We start from the raw sequence: 14,872 nt of genomic DNA on the forward strand, positions 1-14,872 counted from the left end.
CATGCCAGCTGCATGGGCCACAGTGGGGAATGTAAGCCCAGCCCTCAGCAGGACTCCATCCCACCTCTGCCGGCAGGGTCCTTATCAGAGAGACTAAAAGAAGTGCTAGTAGCCGGGCGGTGGTGGTGCACGCCTTTAATCCCAGCACTCGGGAGGCAGAGGCAGGCGGATCTCTATGAGTTTGAGTATCTGTGTGACACTCGCACACCCCCTGTGGTGGCCGCACTGAACACAATAGCTAAGATGTGGGATCAGCCTGGGTGCTCCAGCCAGTGAAAAGGGAATGTATCGTATACACACAGGAGTATTGCTCAGTCATAAAGGCCATCTTGTCTTATGTGTGGGGACACGGGGGAGGGGTGACGACTAGAGGCACTCTGAAATCAGCATTACCAGAAGTACAGTGTAGAATAATTAGAACATTAACAGTTGATAGAAAGGAGATGATAGAATAGTGATCGCTGAGGTTAGGGGAGGGCACCGGGAAACTGGAAGGATGGAAGATGGGCGATGGGTACGAATCATGGTTGCACGGAAGGAATAAAGCATGGTGCTCTATAACACAGTGGGGGACTGACACACATCCTAGCCTGCTAGGTTTCATGATCATATAGAGAGGCTGGAGGGCTCCAAACACAGAGTAACAATAAAGACGCAGAAACGCTAACGACTCCAGTTCAGTCAGGACATGCCATATGCACCAAGTGAGAAGCCACACTGAGCCTGATAAATACACATGTTTGTTACGTTAGCCAGAGTGCAAAAAGGTTGCAGGGTCTGGCAGAGCTAGCTTGTCTCATTTGATTTTCTCCCACAACACCCCAGGAACAGCTACAATGAAAATAATACTTAAAAGCAGCCAGCAATAGAGAGATAGAATCATATTTTTTCGCCAAGGGAAATCTAGAGAAAACAAGGAATTTTCTAGAGAAAACAAGGAATCCCAACAACACACAGTATAATGAAGAAGAGGAGAGGGGTGGAAAGGATCTCTATGGGCCCGGGTGGGCATCCAGGTGACCCACTTCCCAGAGGGTTCCTCTCCCACCTCCAAAGTAGTCTCAGGTATCATGGGCCCCACCAAGGCAGAGTCACTTACCGAAGAGCCTTTAGCACCTTTGGGACCTGGAGGGCCCTGCAGAGAGCAGAGGTCAGAATGTCAGTAAACAGAGGGGCCCCAGGTCCTAGTTTCACTCAGCCTGTCCCTGATCCTGCACTTGCCTGGCTGGTAGGCAGGAGGAGAGCTGGTGGTGGCTGCCACTCACCCCCCTCCCCCAGAAGGCAGAGGGTGTCCGCTGAGAGGCCACCCTGCTCACAATGCTCAGTTTGGGGAATGACATTTAGATATCAAGAGTCAGGGAGTGTCTGGGCTCCTGAGGGGTCTGGAAGGAGTCAGCTGCTGGACATCCATCGCCATGTGAACCCAAGGTCCAGTTAACACAGACGGGTCAGAGAGGGCAGAGCTCAGGGATGTGGGAATAGCATGTGGGAAGCACAAGGAGGCCTAGGCCAGGGCGTTGAAGAGGACAGGTCCCTTATTCTCAAGCCTGGACTGAGATGGCCTGACTCGTGCGCATTAGGAAGAAGAGAGCCAAGACATTTCCCTCCCTCTTCCCAGATGCTTGCAGAAGGATCTGCATTCTTTGGGATGGGGTTCAGGCATAAAAGTTTGCCCTTCCCTTCCCCTTTGGCAAGGCACCCAGGGGACCAGCAACCCCTCTCCTGCTCCTGTGCCTTGGAACCCCGGTGTTGCATTATATACAAATAAATTCTGGTTCAACCATCTCGCCTGACTTCCTTGTGGTTCTCTAGCCTGGCTTATCCATCTCACTTCCGTCCTTGTATCCACTGGGTCCTACATCCCCTGCACCTGTCCTAGATACATACCGGCAGGCCTGGGGGCCCAGGAGGCCCAAGTGGACCAGAGGGACCAGTGATGCCCTGGAAGGGAACAGAAAATTCAGGTTACCGGCTTTCAGATTGTGTGGGATTGAGGAAGATGACAACGAAGCCTGGCAGGCAGCTGTAGTCAACCACTCTAGAACTTACTCCACAGTGAGGGCCTTCATGCCTCCTCGCTAGATTAGACTGATTCACCCAAACACCAGCCACGGGCTGAGGTCCACAGGCCCAGCCCCTCCCCAGGCCAGAAGGAGCTATAAATTAAGACACCACCCCCACCGTACACCACTGGAACTCAGAAAAGCCTGATCCAGCCTCCTGCCCAGCTTGGCCACATATCTCGGTTCATGGTGTCAGGTCTCACCGCAGAAGACAGGGGAAAGCAGAAAGTGTCCAGGAGTCTAGCCTGTCCAGCCACAGTTGACAGCCCAGCCTCACAGAGAAGAAAGTGTCTCCCTGCACTGTTAGCTCACAGGGCCTGGCCTCTGAGTCTCTAGTGTGTCCCATGTCTCTCAAGCCTGTACGCTGGAGACACCTTCTACCTGTAACATGGCCAAGACCACACTGTGTGTGGAGAAGCGAATGAACCTTCATGTACAGAGCCACATAGTCTGAGTGCCACGGAAGCCTGGTGACACTTGGCAGTCAGAAAACCGCCCACAGTGGCTGAGGCAGGGCTCCAGGGAGTCTCCTCCTTTGATGCCATTCACTTCCAATATGACCTAAAGAGGGATATCTACCGTTCACTCAGCCTCCAGAGGCTCCTGTCACCCCCACATTCTGCTATATTCAGGGACAGGCCAAGGCATGGATAAGCAAAGATCCCCAGATGTGAGTGGGTACAAAGTGGGGAGTCCCACTACAGTGAACGGGGGGGTTCCCCATGTGAACATGTGTCTTTTCTTCTGTGCCGTACACAAACTAACTAATTTTCAGCTTGGGCGTCTCCTCCACTTTACCTCCTACAGACAAACCAACATGCAGCCAGGGTTTCCTCCTAGCTGACCAAGGCTGCAAACTAACCCACTACGGTGGATTCAGGGGAAGTCTGGGGTCAGAAGTGGGCATCTGTGACAAGGGGGAGGCAGGGATGTTAGCGGCCATTGCTCTGCCTCTCTCCACAAGTGAACGCGGCTGACGGTCCACCATCACCTTCTGCCTAGTGAGTTAGTGAAGATGGGGAAGGATTTGACTGTTTAGGCCCTCTGATTCTGAGGGTCATCACGCCAATGAGCTTCTGCTCCACCCAGGACTTGGGTTTGGGGTAAGTTCTAACTTGTGCCTTGGGGACCTAGCTAAGTCCAAGTCCCCGCTGGTTCCATCTGCAAAGCAAGATGTGAGATTCCATGGCAATGAGGGCATCCTCCTAGGCTCCACCAGAAGCTAGAAACTGCTCTGGAGATGTGAGTTTCTCTATGTACCTGTTCTCCTTTAGGACCAGACGAGCCCTGGGGGCCGGGGAGTCCTCGGTCACCCTTTTCACCCTGCTCACCCGGAGGTCCGATGAGTCCAATCAGACCTGGATGGCCCTGTGAGAAAATAAAGCTATGACAGATATCTGTGCTACCGGTGCCCTGAGTCCACCACACAGAGAGCCAGGTGACCTGGCACATGGCCAGAACACAGGGAAATGTATCATAGTCAACATGTCGAGGATTGAAAATAAGCAGAGGCCAGGCGACAAGAGAGGCCTCATGGACCCTTGCTGGTAAGGAACGTATCTGAAGAAACACACAGGGAGAAGCAGGGTGTGGCTGAGCAGTGAGGCCCTGGGCTAGCATGTGTGAGGCCCTGGGCTAAACTCTACAGGATGACCACCACCATCCTGGGCACTGGACCCCAGTGATGACAAAGGAAGCATATAGGGGTCTCCAGACCCAGAGGCCATTGGATTTCCCTGAGGGATAGTTTGCTTACTTGAAACATGTATCCTCTTCCTACGAGGCCTGAGGTTGACCCTGAATGGAAACCGCCCCGTGCTAAGGATATTATAGTCACTGAAACAGCTTTCAAGAGAAAAATCCACCATATCTGCCCTATACATCTTTTGGTTTCACACGAGTTTCTAGAATGTTCTGGCAGGGCTGCCAGCTTCCATTATGTTCGTGAAGGATCTCAAAGTAGAAAAGGGTATTCCTTGCTGTCTTCTCTATGGACAGCTGCTTGTCTTATGAGCCCATTTATTCACAAATAAATCAACGTGAGGAGGAGAAAAGACGCCACCAATTAATGATGCTCGGGGCTTTTAGAAGGTTCTTGTCAATTCTGGGGCTTCTAGGACACCTTGATATAGACATGAGTCTCAAAGCCCTGGGTGTACTTCTCTGTCAATCTACCTCCAGGTCCTGCGACAGTCACAGCAGGTACTTGGTGGTAGGTCGGTAACTCCTATGGATGAGTTAATGGTGTTGCTATGGCAATATTGGAGTTCCCTAAGCCTTAGCTCACCTTTTCACCTTTGGGACCAGAGTCTCCTTTGAGTCCAGGGAGTCCTGGAGGGCCCTGTAGGAGAAGGGAGAGGAGTCAGTGTCCTTGTCCCAAGGGTTTCCAGTGCCCGGCCCATACAGAAAACACTGGCATTTCATGCTACTCACCAAAGGGCCAGGGGGACCATCAGGGCCTGGGGATCCTGGGAGGCCTTGTTCACCCTGAAACAGAGTCCCTTGTTGTGATTAGGTGTCCCCATAATCACCTGTCCCTCATCCTATGCTTGCTAGGCCACTTACCACAGGACCAGGGATCCCTCGAAGACCATCAGGGCCAGGCTTCCCAGGGGCCCCTTGGGGGCCAATAGGACCAGTCTTCCCAGGAGGGCCTTCTAAACCGGCTTCTCCCTGTTTAGAGGATGCAGGAGGATACAGACATTCAGAGGCCCCCAGGGTGCTGCAGAGATGCCCCCATGTGTCCTACGTGAAAGCTGACTTGGCCCACGCTCCATCCTGTTAGCAGCGGCTCCCTGACTCCTGCTGACTGTAGTAACCATCACAGCAGGTCACCCACCAGGTGCCTAGCCAAATGACACCCATATGCGGGGCTCACTAAGTCTCAGAGATGACAAATGTTCCCATCTAGGCGTGCAGGTCACCCCACTCAAGAGTAACTGGGTGTTCCAGTCCTGGACACCACACGTACCACTCAGGTAATGCCCATCCTAGTATCCTAAGGCCCCACTTCCTGTGTATACTGTCTTCTGCTCTGTCACAGGTCAAAGACTAGGTGTGACCTCACCCTGGCTCCTTTTGCCTCCTTCCTCTGCTTCTTTATCCTCCCTCTGCCTCCATGGCTCCTCCGTCCTTAGACTGCACCCTGCCATTGCCCCAACCTCCTTTAGACCCACAGTGGTCACAGCCACCAGGGTAATTTACCTTGGCTCCTTTCTCTCCTTGTCTTCCTTCGGGGCCCGCAGGACCTGGAGGACCCTAGATAAACAATAGAACAACTAAGATTTGAGCGCTGAGTTTGAAGACCAGGCCTAGACTCCAGGGAGAGCAACAGGGTGTGAGGCCACCCTGGACCACTCTCCAGTGAAGATTCAGGCCTCCATATGCAATCCTATGACTCCAGAAACCTGCAAAGCTTCTGGTGGATCTACAGATGCCCTAAATGCCTTGTGTATAGAAAGACCTCTCCTGCCTGTACACTCTGTGGCTCAGCCGCCACAGTTCAGGCATCCAGTGACACACTACAGACATCTGTTCCTTATCTTGACTCTCCTTCGTTCAGATAGGCCGATCTATGGACAAAAGGAGTGCAGCTCTTGAGAATTTTCTCTCCCATGATGGCAGAACACACACGTCAGTCACTGGCCATCCTGAGCACCCCTGGTTTAGACTTTGCTTCCTCTGAGGTTGCTCCACCCAGCTGTGTCTCCCCACTGATCTGTGACCCGATGAGCGTGTTCCACATTTCAGATATCCGTGTGCCCTCTTCCGGGGCATGTGGGGCACCAGGGGCTCCACAAAGGGGTAGAGGTCTTTGTGCAGGAAGCAGACAGTGAGAGGGGTGCAGAGGGCAGAAGGACTTACCCTTTTTCCTGGAGGTCCGGATGGACCGGGTTCACCAGTAGGACCTGGGGATCCCTGGTTGGGGGAAAGGACACAGAGCATCAGAAGTCTGTCACATTAGGACACAGGGCTGTGCTGCCACAGCAGAGAAAACACTTGGTGATTCAGTCCTTTCTGTGGCTAGCCCTGAATGGCCCCTCTCTGGTGTGAGTATAGCAAGTCCCATTCCCTGCTGATGGCACTCAAGGACTCCAACTCCTAGCCCATGGCTGTTGTATCTGGAACAAAGAGACCCCCCGGGGCGTGCTTGAGTCTAACACCCTGGAAGTCTGGTTTCCACCACGTCATCACCTACGTCTCACTTGCAGAAGGACCAAGCTGAAACCCAAGGCAGGAGTCATGTCACGACACGTCTGGCTCACAGTCTGTGCCCCCAGCCTTTCACTTCCATTGCTGCCTGTCTCAGATCAACAATACAAGTCTTTGCCCTTCCTTGGGTCAGTGATACAATGGTTTGAATGGTCTCTAAAACCCAGGCTCATATCAGATTGCCCTTGTGCTGGTGTTGAGAGGAGGGGCCTGGTGCTCAGGTCATGTGTATATGCATGGTCTACACCACAATCACAGAAATGAGCTCATCCTAAAAGGTGATTAAGCCCACCTCTCCTTCCCCATCAGGTCAGGATGGCATCCACTATGTTATTATTTGAGACGGGATCTTACTCTGAAACCGAGGCTGACATCGAACTCATTATTCAGACCAGACAGCTTCAAACTTGTAGCAATCATCCTACCTCAGTTTCCTGAGTGCTGGAATCAGAGCACAAGCCACCATATCTGTTCTTACCTTGCTAAGTCACGGCAAGACACCCTTCCTGATCGGGTCCCTCTATCTTGACTTCCTAGCCTCTAGCACCCTGAGTCAAACACATTTATCTTGCTTTAATTCACCTGGCTTGTAACATTATCCCACCAGCAGCAAAAAGACCTAGAGAGTCACTCATTCCTAGGAGCTCACTCCACCTTGGGGGTAGGCTGGAGAGACCTCTGAGTCCAGCACAGTCCAGCCAAGGGACCTGAAGGGGTCACCTGGTCCTACCTCAAAGAGACCACCCTTGCATTAAAACAGCTGCTCAAAACCAAGTGGCCTCAGTCATAGGGACATTGGGCACCTGTTGGGAAGCTTTGACTGACATTCAGGGTGAGACTGGGACACTCCACAGAGACCTTAGACTTTGGGCAGGTCCCCTGGTGGGACCACACATGCATCTTTCCTTTGGAGGAAGGGTCCCAGCCTTCATTAGGTCCCGGGGCTCCTAAACTCTGGCCACAGTCAAGAGGGACCTAAGTTTGGGCTTCTCATAAAGACCCAAGAATGCAGGGATGGTCCTACCAGGAAGGCATCAGACCACAACTCACCGTCTGTCCAGGTTCACCATCATCCCCTTTGTCTCCAGGTGGACCATCTTGACCCTGTGAGAACAAGAACATTGCTTCCACTGGATAGATCAAGTTCACCCTCCAGCCCTAGTATGTTCTCAGATCCTTTCCCAAACCCAAATGCACCTACTGTGCCCAAAAGTTGGGCATTGGAACAGGGATAACCTGGAGGGGTGCTGTGGCCTAGAGAACCCGGTAGAAGGGGAGAAGCAGAGAATGAGCAAATTAGGGATGGCAAGAGGTAGCAGAGATGGGAGGACACTTACTGCAGGGCCTGGCTCTCCAGGGGGACCAGGGTCTCCGGGAAAGCCCACAGGGCCCTGAGAAAAGAGAATGAAACTATCAGCAGCCTGACACACCTGCATGGCCCACTACCACCCAGGTCTCAGGACAAGGGACAGTGCCAACCCTTCCAGCACTTTTGATCGTGAGGCCCCTATCCTGAAGAGTCCACTTAAGTGCAAACCCACCCAGGAGGCAGGTACAGAGCAGCAGCCTTCTGCTCTTTTGAGCCTAGTGAGGGCAGGTGCCCTATCCACACATCCACTCTGGTGGCCCCTTCAACTTCTGATGCAAAATTGGGGCCATTAGGGAAAAGCAGCATCCTGAGCCTGAAGGCCTTCCATCAGGAGCCCCGCTGGCTGCTGCTTCTGTCCCAGGCCTCCCCGCCTCCCTCTTGCTGCTTCATCAGTAGCTGCTGTAGAAACCTCTAGGGTAGACAGAATTACCCTTCAGACACACAGCGTTTGCACAGCTATTCCTAGGTCAGGGAGCACCCAGTGCAGAACAGACGCTGCCTAGACACCACAGCATCTAACATTACTTACAGGGCTGCCTTTGGGACCATCATCTCCAGGAGGGCCTTTGGGTCCAGGGGGTCCAGCAGCACCAGAGGGGCCAGCTTCTCCCTTCTCCCCTCTTTCTCCTTTAGGTCCCTGGAGAGGAAGACAGCTCAGTTCTCAGAGCCCACTGTGTACTCGCCAGAGCCTGAAAGGCGTTGGCCTGGAACTGGCCATCCATGGACTCATTGCTGCATCACTCCGGCAGCCCCTTCCCAGCATCCCTGTGCTCCAGGATGGGGATGGAACTGTTCTTGCCTCTAATTCTCCATAGCAACCTCATGTGTACCACCAGGCAAGCAAAGAGCCCTGGCCTTCTAAAACCTCAGCTCTAGGTAAGGGCTGATTCCTGATCTGATGAAAGGCCACGGTGAGGGAGTCCCATAGTTCAGGCATAGGAAACAGTGGGAAACTGAGACACCTCAGTCCCATAAGATGCTTCCTAGGTCCAAAGCTACTCTGGGGATGTCCTCTCAGTGACCATACCCAACCTTCAGAGGCCTAGGCTAGCTGAGTTAACAGGGTGGCTATGCTCATATCACAGCAGTCTGTGAAAAGGCCTATGTACCACAGATGGCAGTTACCGGTGGCCATGATTGTGAGGTCATTGTTGCGGTCTGCACACGCACACACATGTGTGCTCAGCCCCACGTCTGTACATATGCATGGACACAAGCTCAGCCCCACAAGATACTACACCTTCCCATCATAGTTCTGTTTGGCAAAGCAGGGTCATGACTCCCATTTCATGGGAGGGGAAACTGAGGCAAGAATGAAGCTTCTGGTCCAATGCCTTGTCAATGTTTTCACTAGGCACATCCCCTTGCTCCTCCAGGACCATACTCACCGGGGGGCCTCCTTCTCCTGGAAGACCAGGCTCTCCAGCTTCACCAGGCTCCCCCTGAGAAGACAAGACAGTGCTGGAAGGTTTCCTCACCGATGGTGATAAGGGACGGGCCATGTGGCAGCACCTGCCCAACTGCCCCATTCTGCCTGCCTATCCATGGGTACCGGAGTCCGGAACTTTGTGGGGTCAGGGTATTGCCTCCAGATAGCTCACAGGAGTGCAGTGGGAAGCCAATGCAGAAGAAGGAACGGGAGAGGCTTGAGAGAGATGTGTGTGGACAGGGGTGTCGGAGCACTGTGCAGATCACAAGGGACACCAACTCAAGGCTGTCCCAAGCAAGTGCTCTGAGTCCTGACACACGTGAGCAGCCTCCTCACACTCGGGCCACCAGCCTTTAAGTTATTTTCTCAGGGATTTTGTCACAGCGGTGAGAAAAGAAGCCGGGCAGAAGCGAGAGACCCAGTGTATTCTCGTGCAGTGCTGAGACAGAAAGGAAGGGCCTGTGAGATGGTGGCAAACAAAGGTCGTGCAGGGGTGAGGCAGTGGGGAGGAGACAGCGGTGCCTCTAACCCACACCCACTTCTCTCTCCCTTTCTTATCATAAAGAACACGCACAAACCAGCCTGTCTCGAGCGTAAGGCCTTGCATCAAGAGCAAGCCCCAGGAAGGGCAGGCCGTAGGCTTCTAGCCCTCTCAAGGCCCAAGATGGCCTCCTAAAGCCATCCTCCCAAGTACCCTGTGCGGCTCAGTCTCACACTGAGACCATCACGGTTCAAACACACATGTGTATTCACAAGCATGCATGCACACATCCACACATATCCGTGCCCACATGCTTGGGCTAATGGTGCTCAGTCAGCCTCAAGGGCCAGGCCCTAACCATCAGGAATGACAAGGCCCTGGCTGTGAGAAAACAGAACTGGGAAGAGGCGGTCACAGCAAGCTCAGTGTGGAAGGAGATCTGAGTAGGAGGGAAGGAAGTGGGTGGGGTGTGGGGGAGCCAGCATGCTATTGCTTTGGATTTTGCAAATGGCTGTTACAAACGACCACTGTCAGAGCTCTGGACTTGAGGTCATGCATCTACTTTTAGGTTTCAAGACGGGTGTGAAGGGAGTGTCTCTGTGCAAACATGCATGCGTACATGCATGTCTGCTCACATACACAGGCACATGAGTGCATCCACACACAGGCACATGGGACTGTGTGTACACACAAACACTACTTCTCAGGGAGCTATGGGGCAGACACTGTGATAAGCAGACGGACATCACCTTTGCTCCCACTGCACCAGGGTTGCCGATTCCACCAGGAGGACCTTGTGGCCCATCAGCACCTGGAGCTCCAGAAGGTCCTCGGGGACCCGGGGGACCAGGAGGGCCCTGGGAGAAAGAAAGACCATTGGGCAAGACAAGTTGTAAATACCCTTCCCCAAAATGTAAACCAGGGGAGCCCTACTGGGCCTCGATGGCCCAGCCACTTACCATCTGGCCCACGTCTCCTGTTTCACCCTTCTCTCCTGGAGGTCCTGGCAAACCCTGTGGACAGAAAACTAGTGAGTTGCTACTCTGTGAGAGATGCTCAAGGCTCTCACGAGTGCCACGGCCATAATCAGCCCTGCTATGATTGCCACTCCTATGATGCTTCCTGAAGGCCCTGAAGTGTTGCTTCCGTGAGTCTGCCTCCGCGGAAGGAGTTTTCCTGCTTCCAGGGATCACACAGCCGAGGATATAATCAGAGGAGAATGGGAGGATTTATGGGCACCAGCACTTACGGCAGCTTCCCATAAAACAATAAACCTAATGAGCCGGCAGCAGGGAAGCTTCCGGATAAATCAAGTCCCCACCATATGCCAAGTACCACCACTAACTAAAATTTGTGTTTTCCAAAATAAAGTCTTGTGTTCAAAGAATATTTAATGGCCTTCAACATGGCCCATAACATAAAACGAAAGGCTGGTGTACGCTTTACAGCGCACAGTGAGTTTGGGGTTTTATGGACATCCAGTAGAGTCAGTCACCCTGGGCAGAAACAGGTAACCTAGAGGGCAATGAATGTGGTGGGCTGGGTGGATGGCTGTCACTTCTAGGTGGTTTGTTCAGATGTGAACATGTGTGAGTGCGTATGCATGTACGTGCGCGTGCACACTCCTGCGAAACAGGCGTGCACATTCCTGCGAAACAGGCAGCACTTCCAATCCCTACTACTGAGGCTCAGTTTCCTCATTCTTACAATGACAGGAAGAGTGGGCTCAGCAAGATACTGACACCTCTTCTTGGCGGGGTGGGGTGGGTTCCTGGGAAACTCCATGGTTACCTGTAATCCCACTGGCCCCGGTGGTCCTGGGAAACCTCTTGAACCTTCATCTCCTTTCTGTCCAAACAGGCCTTGTTGCCCGCGAGGGCCAGGTTCACCGTCTGCTCCCTGGAGGAAAGAAGTGAGCATGAGTGAGGATGGACAGCAGCTTGAGAGGCGGGCCTTGCTATGTCATTCAACACAGATACTCACCGAGGGACCTGGCTGCCCGATGGGGCCTTGAGGACCCGTAGGTCCGGGAGGACCCTGTAGGGGTCAAACAGACACATAATTATTTTGGAATTGCAGACGAGTCCAGTGGTAGGTCGATTCTGTCTCCAGAACCGGCTAGGTGAGCAGGATGTGACTTATGAATGAGAGTTAGTCCCCAAATGTGCCAGTCATCAGAGGGACACTAACGATTAGCATTATGGCACAAGCCAGTGGTAGGTTCTGAGAAGTGGGCAAGGCTCGCAATCCAACTACGATCATGTTGCTATGGGTAACAGAAGCGGGCCAGGTCACTCCATGTCCTCCCAGCAATCCCCCCCCCACGCCCAGTTGTGGCAGAAGAGACCCCCTCGGACAACAAGGATCAGAAGTCTCAAAGCTCCTAAGAGCTGAGCTAGGGAGGGACTCCACCATGATCCTTGCTTGCATGCTGTCCTCAAGCACCTATCACCGTGGGCTCAGGAATGGAGAGAGAGAAAAGCCCGCTGGAACAGGCAGCCAGAAGCCTGTACTGACGCCTGGTGACGTCACCACTGGCACTAGTCTGAGGCTTAGGGGAGTCTCCAGTTTGGAAGGAGCTCATGGCGCTGAAGGGGGCTTGTGTGGGAGATGGGGCTACAGCACCCACAACCCAGCACTTCCAATGTATGAAAGGCCAAGGGACAATGAATGTTTTGCTTCTACAGAGCTCTGAGGTCCTCAGAGATGAGTCCCCAGGCAGACACATGGCTGGTCGTGCTTTGCACCAAGAGAGTCTCTCACACGCCTGAACACACATGCACACGGGTGTGACCGGGGAGTTTGCGGTGTTGGGATCACGGAGCATGAACACAGGGTCATTCTGCTCTTGGCAGCCACTCCAGCACACTCTTACCTGCTCGCCTTTGTCCCCCTTGCTTCCCTTCTGCCCCGGCTCCCCGATCTCTCCCTGGGGATGGACAGGAAGGATGTTGTTAGTCCAGTGGCTGGATGTGCCCTTCTCGGTCCCATGGGCAATCTTTCTTGGAGACTAACAACAGTTGCTCTCCACATGGTCCCGAAATTTTCCAAAAGAAAGTAACCCCTTATGTGAACTTGTTTGTTTTTTTTCTGATTTTGATGTCTGTGTATACCTAGGTGTTCATGCATGTGTGTGTGTGTGTGTGTGTGTGTGTGTGTGTATGTGTGTGTGCATAGACTGACTGTATGTCTGTGCACTGGATGCAGACACTCTGAGGAGGCCAGAAGAGGGTGTTGGATTCCTTTTAACCAGAGTTGCAGGCAGTTGTGAGCAGCCATGTGGATGCTGGGAACTGAACCTCAGTCCTCTATAAGAGCCGTCATGCTCTAATCACTGAGCCATCTTTGCTGTCCCCTACGTCTTATCTGCTCCTTTTTGAGACGGGTTTCTCATTGGCCTTGAACTTGCCTCCATCAGCTAGGATGGCCAGCCAGAGAGCCCCAGGGTTCTTCCTGTCTCGCCTCTCAGGTTCCAAGATTACAGACACACTACCACACTGGGTTTTCTAAACTCGGGTTTGGGGATTAGAACTCAGTTCTAATGCTAGCAAGGCAAGCGCTTTACTGATGAACCTGCTCGCTGGCTCTTGATTTCCTTTATGATCCTCAGATTATTGCAAAGGTATTAGTGCACATGGTGATGTGGTAGCCTACGATCCTCTCTGGTGCTTCCATTAGACAGCCCCCCCCCATGGAGACATAAGACTAAGATCTCCTCCGTGTAGAGGTGAGAAATTCAGCAATATCAATGGAGAGCTCTGACAAATGGAGAGCGAGGCTGAAGAGCTCAGCCACACACTCTTTCCTTAATGAAGTATAAAACCCGGGCTCCTCGATAACGGCATCAGAAAGAGCAATAAAAACAGAGCCTCGATCATTCAAGAGAAGACACTTAAAAACATACACAGTGTAAAACCTCATTAAATCCAGCCCCACACAGTCCCCGTCTGAAAGGGTTTCAGCTCTGGTGACGACCTGCACACATCTCAGGCAACAGAAAAGGTGCCAAGGAGCCATGTGCTTTCCAGGCTCCCGACACATGCTACAGGTCTTATTGTTATTTATTTGTGTGCTGCTTTAAAATCATCCCTTCGCGCCCGGTCTGAAGGTGCACAGCACCGATCTGCCGGCTGAGCCCTCTGTATCATATATGATGCTGTCTCCAGGTCTGAAGGTGCACAGCACCACTCTGCTGGCTGAGCCCTCTGTATCATATATGATGCTGTCTTCAGGTCTGAAGGTGCACAGCACCGATCTGCCGGCTGAGCCCTCTGTATCATATATGATGCCACTTAAAACACTGCCCTTATACTTGTTGCCTGACAGGCCACACACATTCCTACTTCTCCGTACCTTATCTCCATCTTCTCCAGGAGGACCCACGGGGCCAGCTGGACCAGGGAGCCCCACGGGACCTTGGAGGCCATCGCGGCCAGCTGGGCCTTGCGGACCTTTCTCGCCCTAGAGAAGACAGGCAATTCAGACTCAATACAGCTTGATATTGGGAACATCGTGCCAGCACCGCTCCTCACCCTGGAGAAGGGTCTGGGGCAGGAAGCTGGGGGTGTGCGGGAATGGTCCTAACATGCCATCCAGGGGAGTGGAGGTGATTCTGCCCAGTTCTGAACTGTGGATGGATGTCTCATTGCTGCACCAGAGCCACGCTCAGAATACCACGTAGAGTAAATTCTCATTAATCCAGTCCCACAGAGTCCAGCCTGAGTGGTTCCAAGGGGAACAGGGAGCTGTTTAGAGGACTCCTTAGAGATGAGGAAACTGAGGCACAGCTAGTGCTGCGTTTGAACATGCAATGGTGAGGCCTTGGTTCTATCTGGGGGTGCTGTGGAAATCTGAGGAGGCTGGACTTCATTTGGAAAAGCAAGTCACTGAAGCTGTTCTGGAGAAAAAGATTCACCTCCCTCCCCCTACGGCCTTCCTGGCTGCCCTAAGGTGAGCAGCTCTGATCCAGCATCCAGCATGTCCTTCACCATATGTTCTGTCCCACTACAGACCCACAGCAATGGAGCCAGCCATGAGCCAAAACCTCTGGACCACGAGCCCAAACAAATCCCTTGATTTAAGTGGTTTCTCTCACATATTTGTCAAAGTGACAGGAAGCTTATTAGCAGAGCTTGTGAACGGAAGTTCCCGAGTCTGCTTGGGCTCCTCAGAACTGGTGAGCAGGGACCATGCTGTGCTACGGGATGGCCTGAGCAGCAGCTTATGCAATCTCTGTTACTCTCTCAATGCTTTGTGAACACCCTGCCTGTAAAGGCATATATACACACATACATGTGACATGTATGCACACACAGACA

The 14,872-nt window shown here is 52.8% G+C and overlaps 1 protein-coding gene across 2 annotated transcripts in view; it reads right to left on the minus strand.

Moving 5' to 3' along the window:
• Nucleotides 1-14,872, minus strand: part of Col5a1 (collagen type V alpha 1 chain) — a 153,901-nt gene that overhangs the window by 16,985 nt on the left and 122,044 nt on the right. For both annotated transcript variants that reach the window (XM_013345993.2, XM_005346207.3), the window contains exons 43-60: nt 13,908-14,015; nt 12,430-12,483; nt 11,538-11,591; nt 11,346-11,453; nt 10,514-10,567; nt 10,304-10,411; nt 9,033-9,086; nt 8,174-8,281; nt 7,613-7,666; nt 7,326-7,379; nt 5,928-5,981; nt 5,268-5,321; nt 4,629-4,736; nt 4,497-4,550; nt 4,351-4,404; nt 3,324-3,431; nt 1,888-1,941; nt 1,100-1,135 (exon numbers count right to left, since the gene is read on the minus strand). In XM_013345993.2, coding sequence (XP_013201447.1) covers nt 1,100-1,135; nt 1,888-1,941; nt 3,324-3,431; nt 4,351-4,404; nt 4,497-4,550; nt 4,629-4,736; nt 5,268-5,321; nt 5,928-5,981; nt 7,326-7,379; nt 7,613-7,666; nt 8,174-8,281; nt 9,033-9,086; nt 10,304-10,411; nt 10,514-10,567; nt 11,346-11,453; nt 11,538-11,591; nt 12,430-12,483; nt 13,908-14,015 — 1,278 coding nt within the window. The remainder of the gene's footprint in view (nt 1-1,099; nt 1,136-1,887; nt 1,942-3,323; nt 3,432-4,350; nt 4,405-4,496; nt 4,551-4,628; nt 4,737-5,267; nt 5,322-5,927; nt 5,982-7,325; nt 7,380-7,612; nt 7,667-8,173; nt 8,282-9,032; nt 9,087-10,303; nt 10,412-10,513; nt 10,568-11,345; nt 11,454-11,537; nt 11,592-12,429; nt 12,484-13,907; nt 14,016-14,872) is intronic.

Source organism: Microtus ochrogaster, chromosome 4 (assembly GCF_000317375.1).
Source record: "Microtus ochrogaster isolate Prairie Vole_2 chromosome 4, MicOch1.0, whole genome shotgun sequence".
Taxonomy (NCBI): Eukaryota; Metazoa; Chordata; class Mammalia; order Rodentia; family Cricetidae; genus Microtus; species Microtus ochrogaster.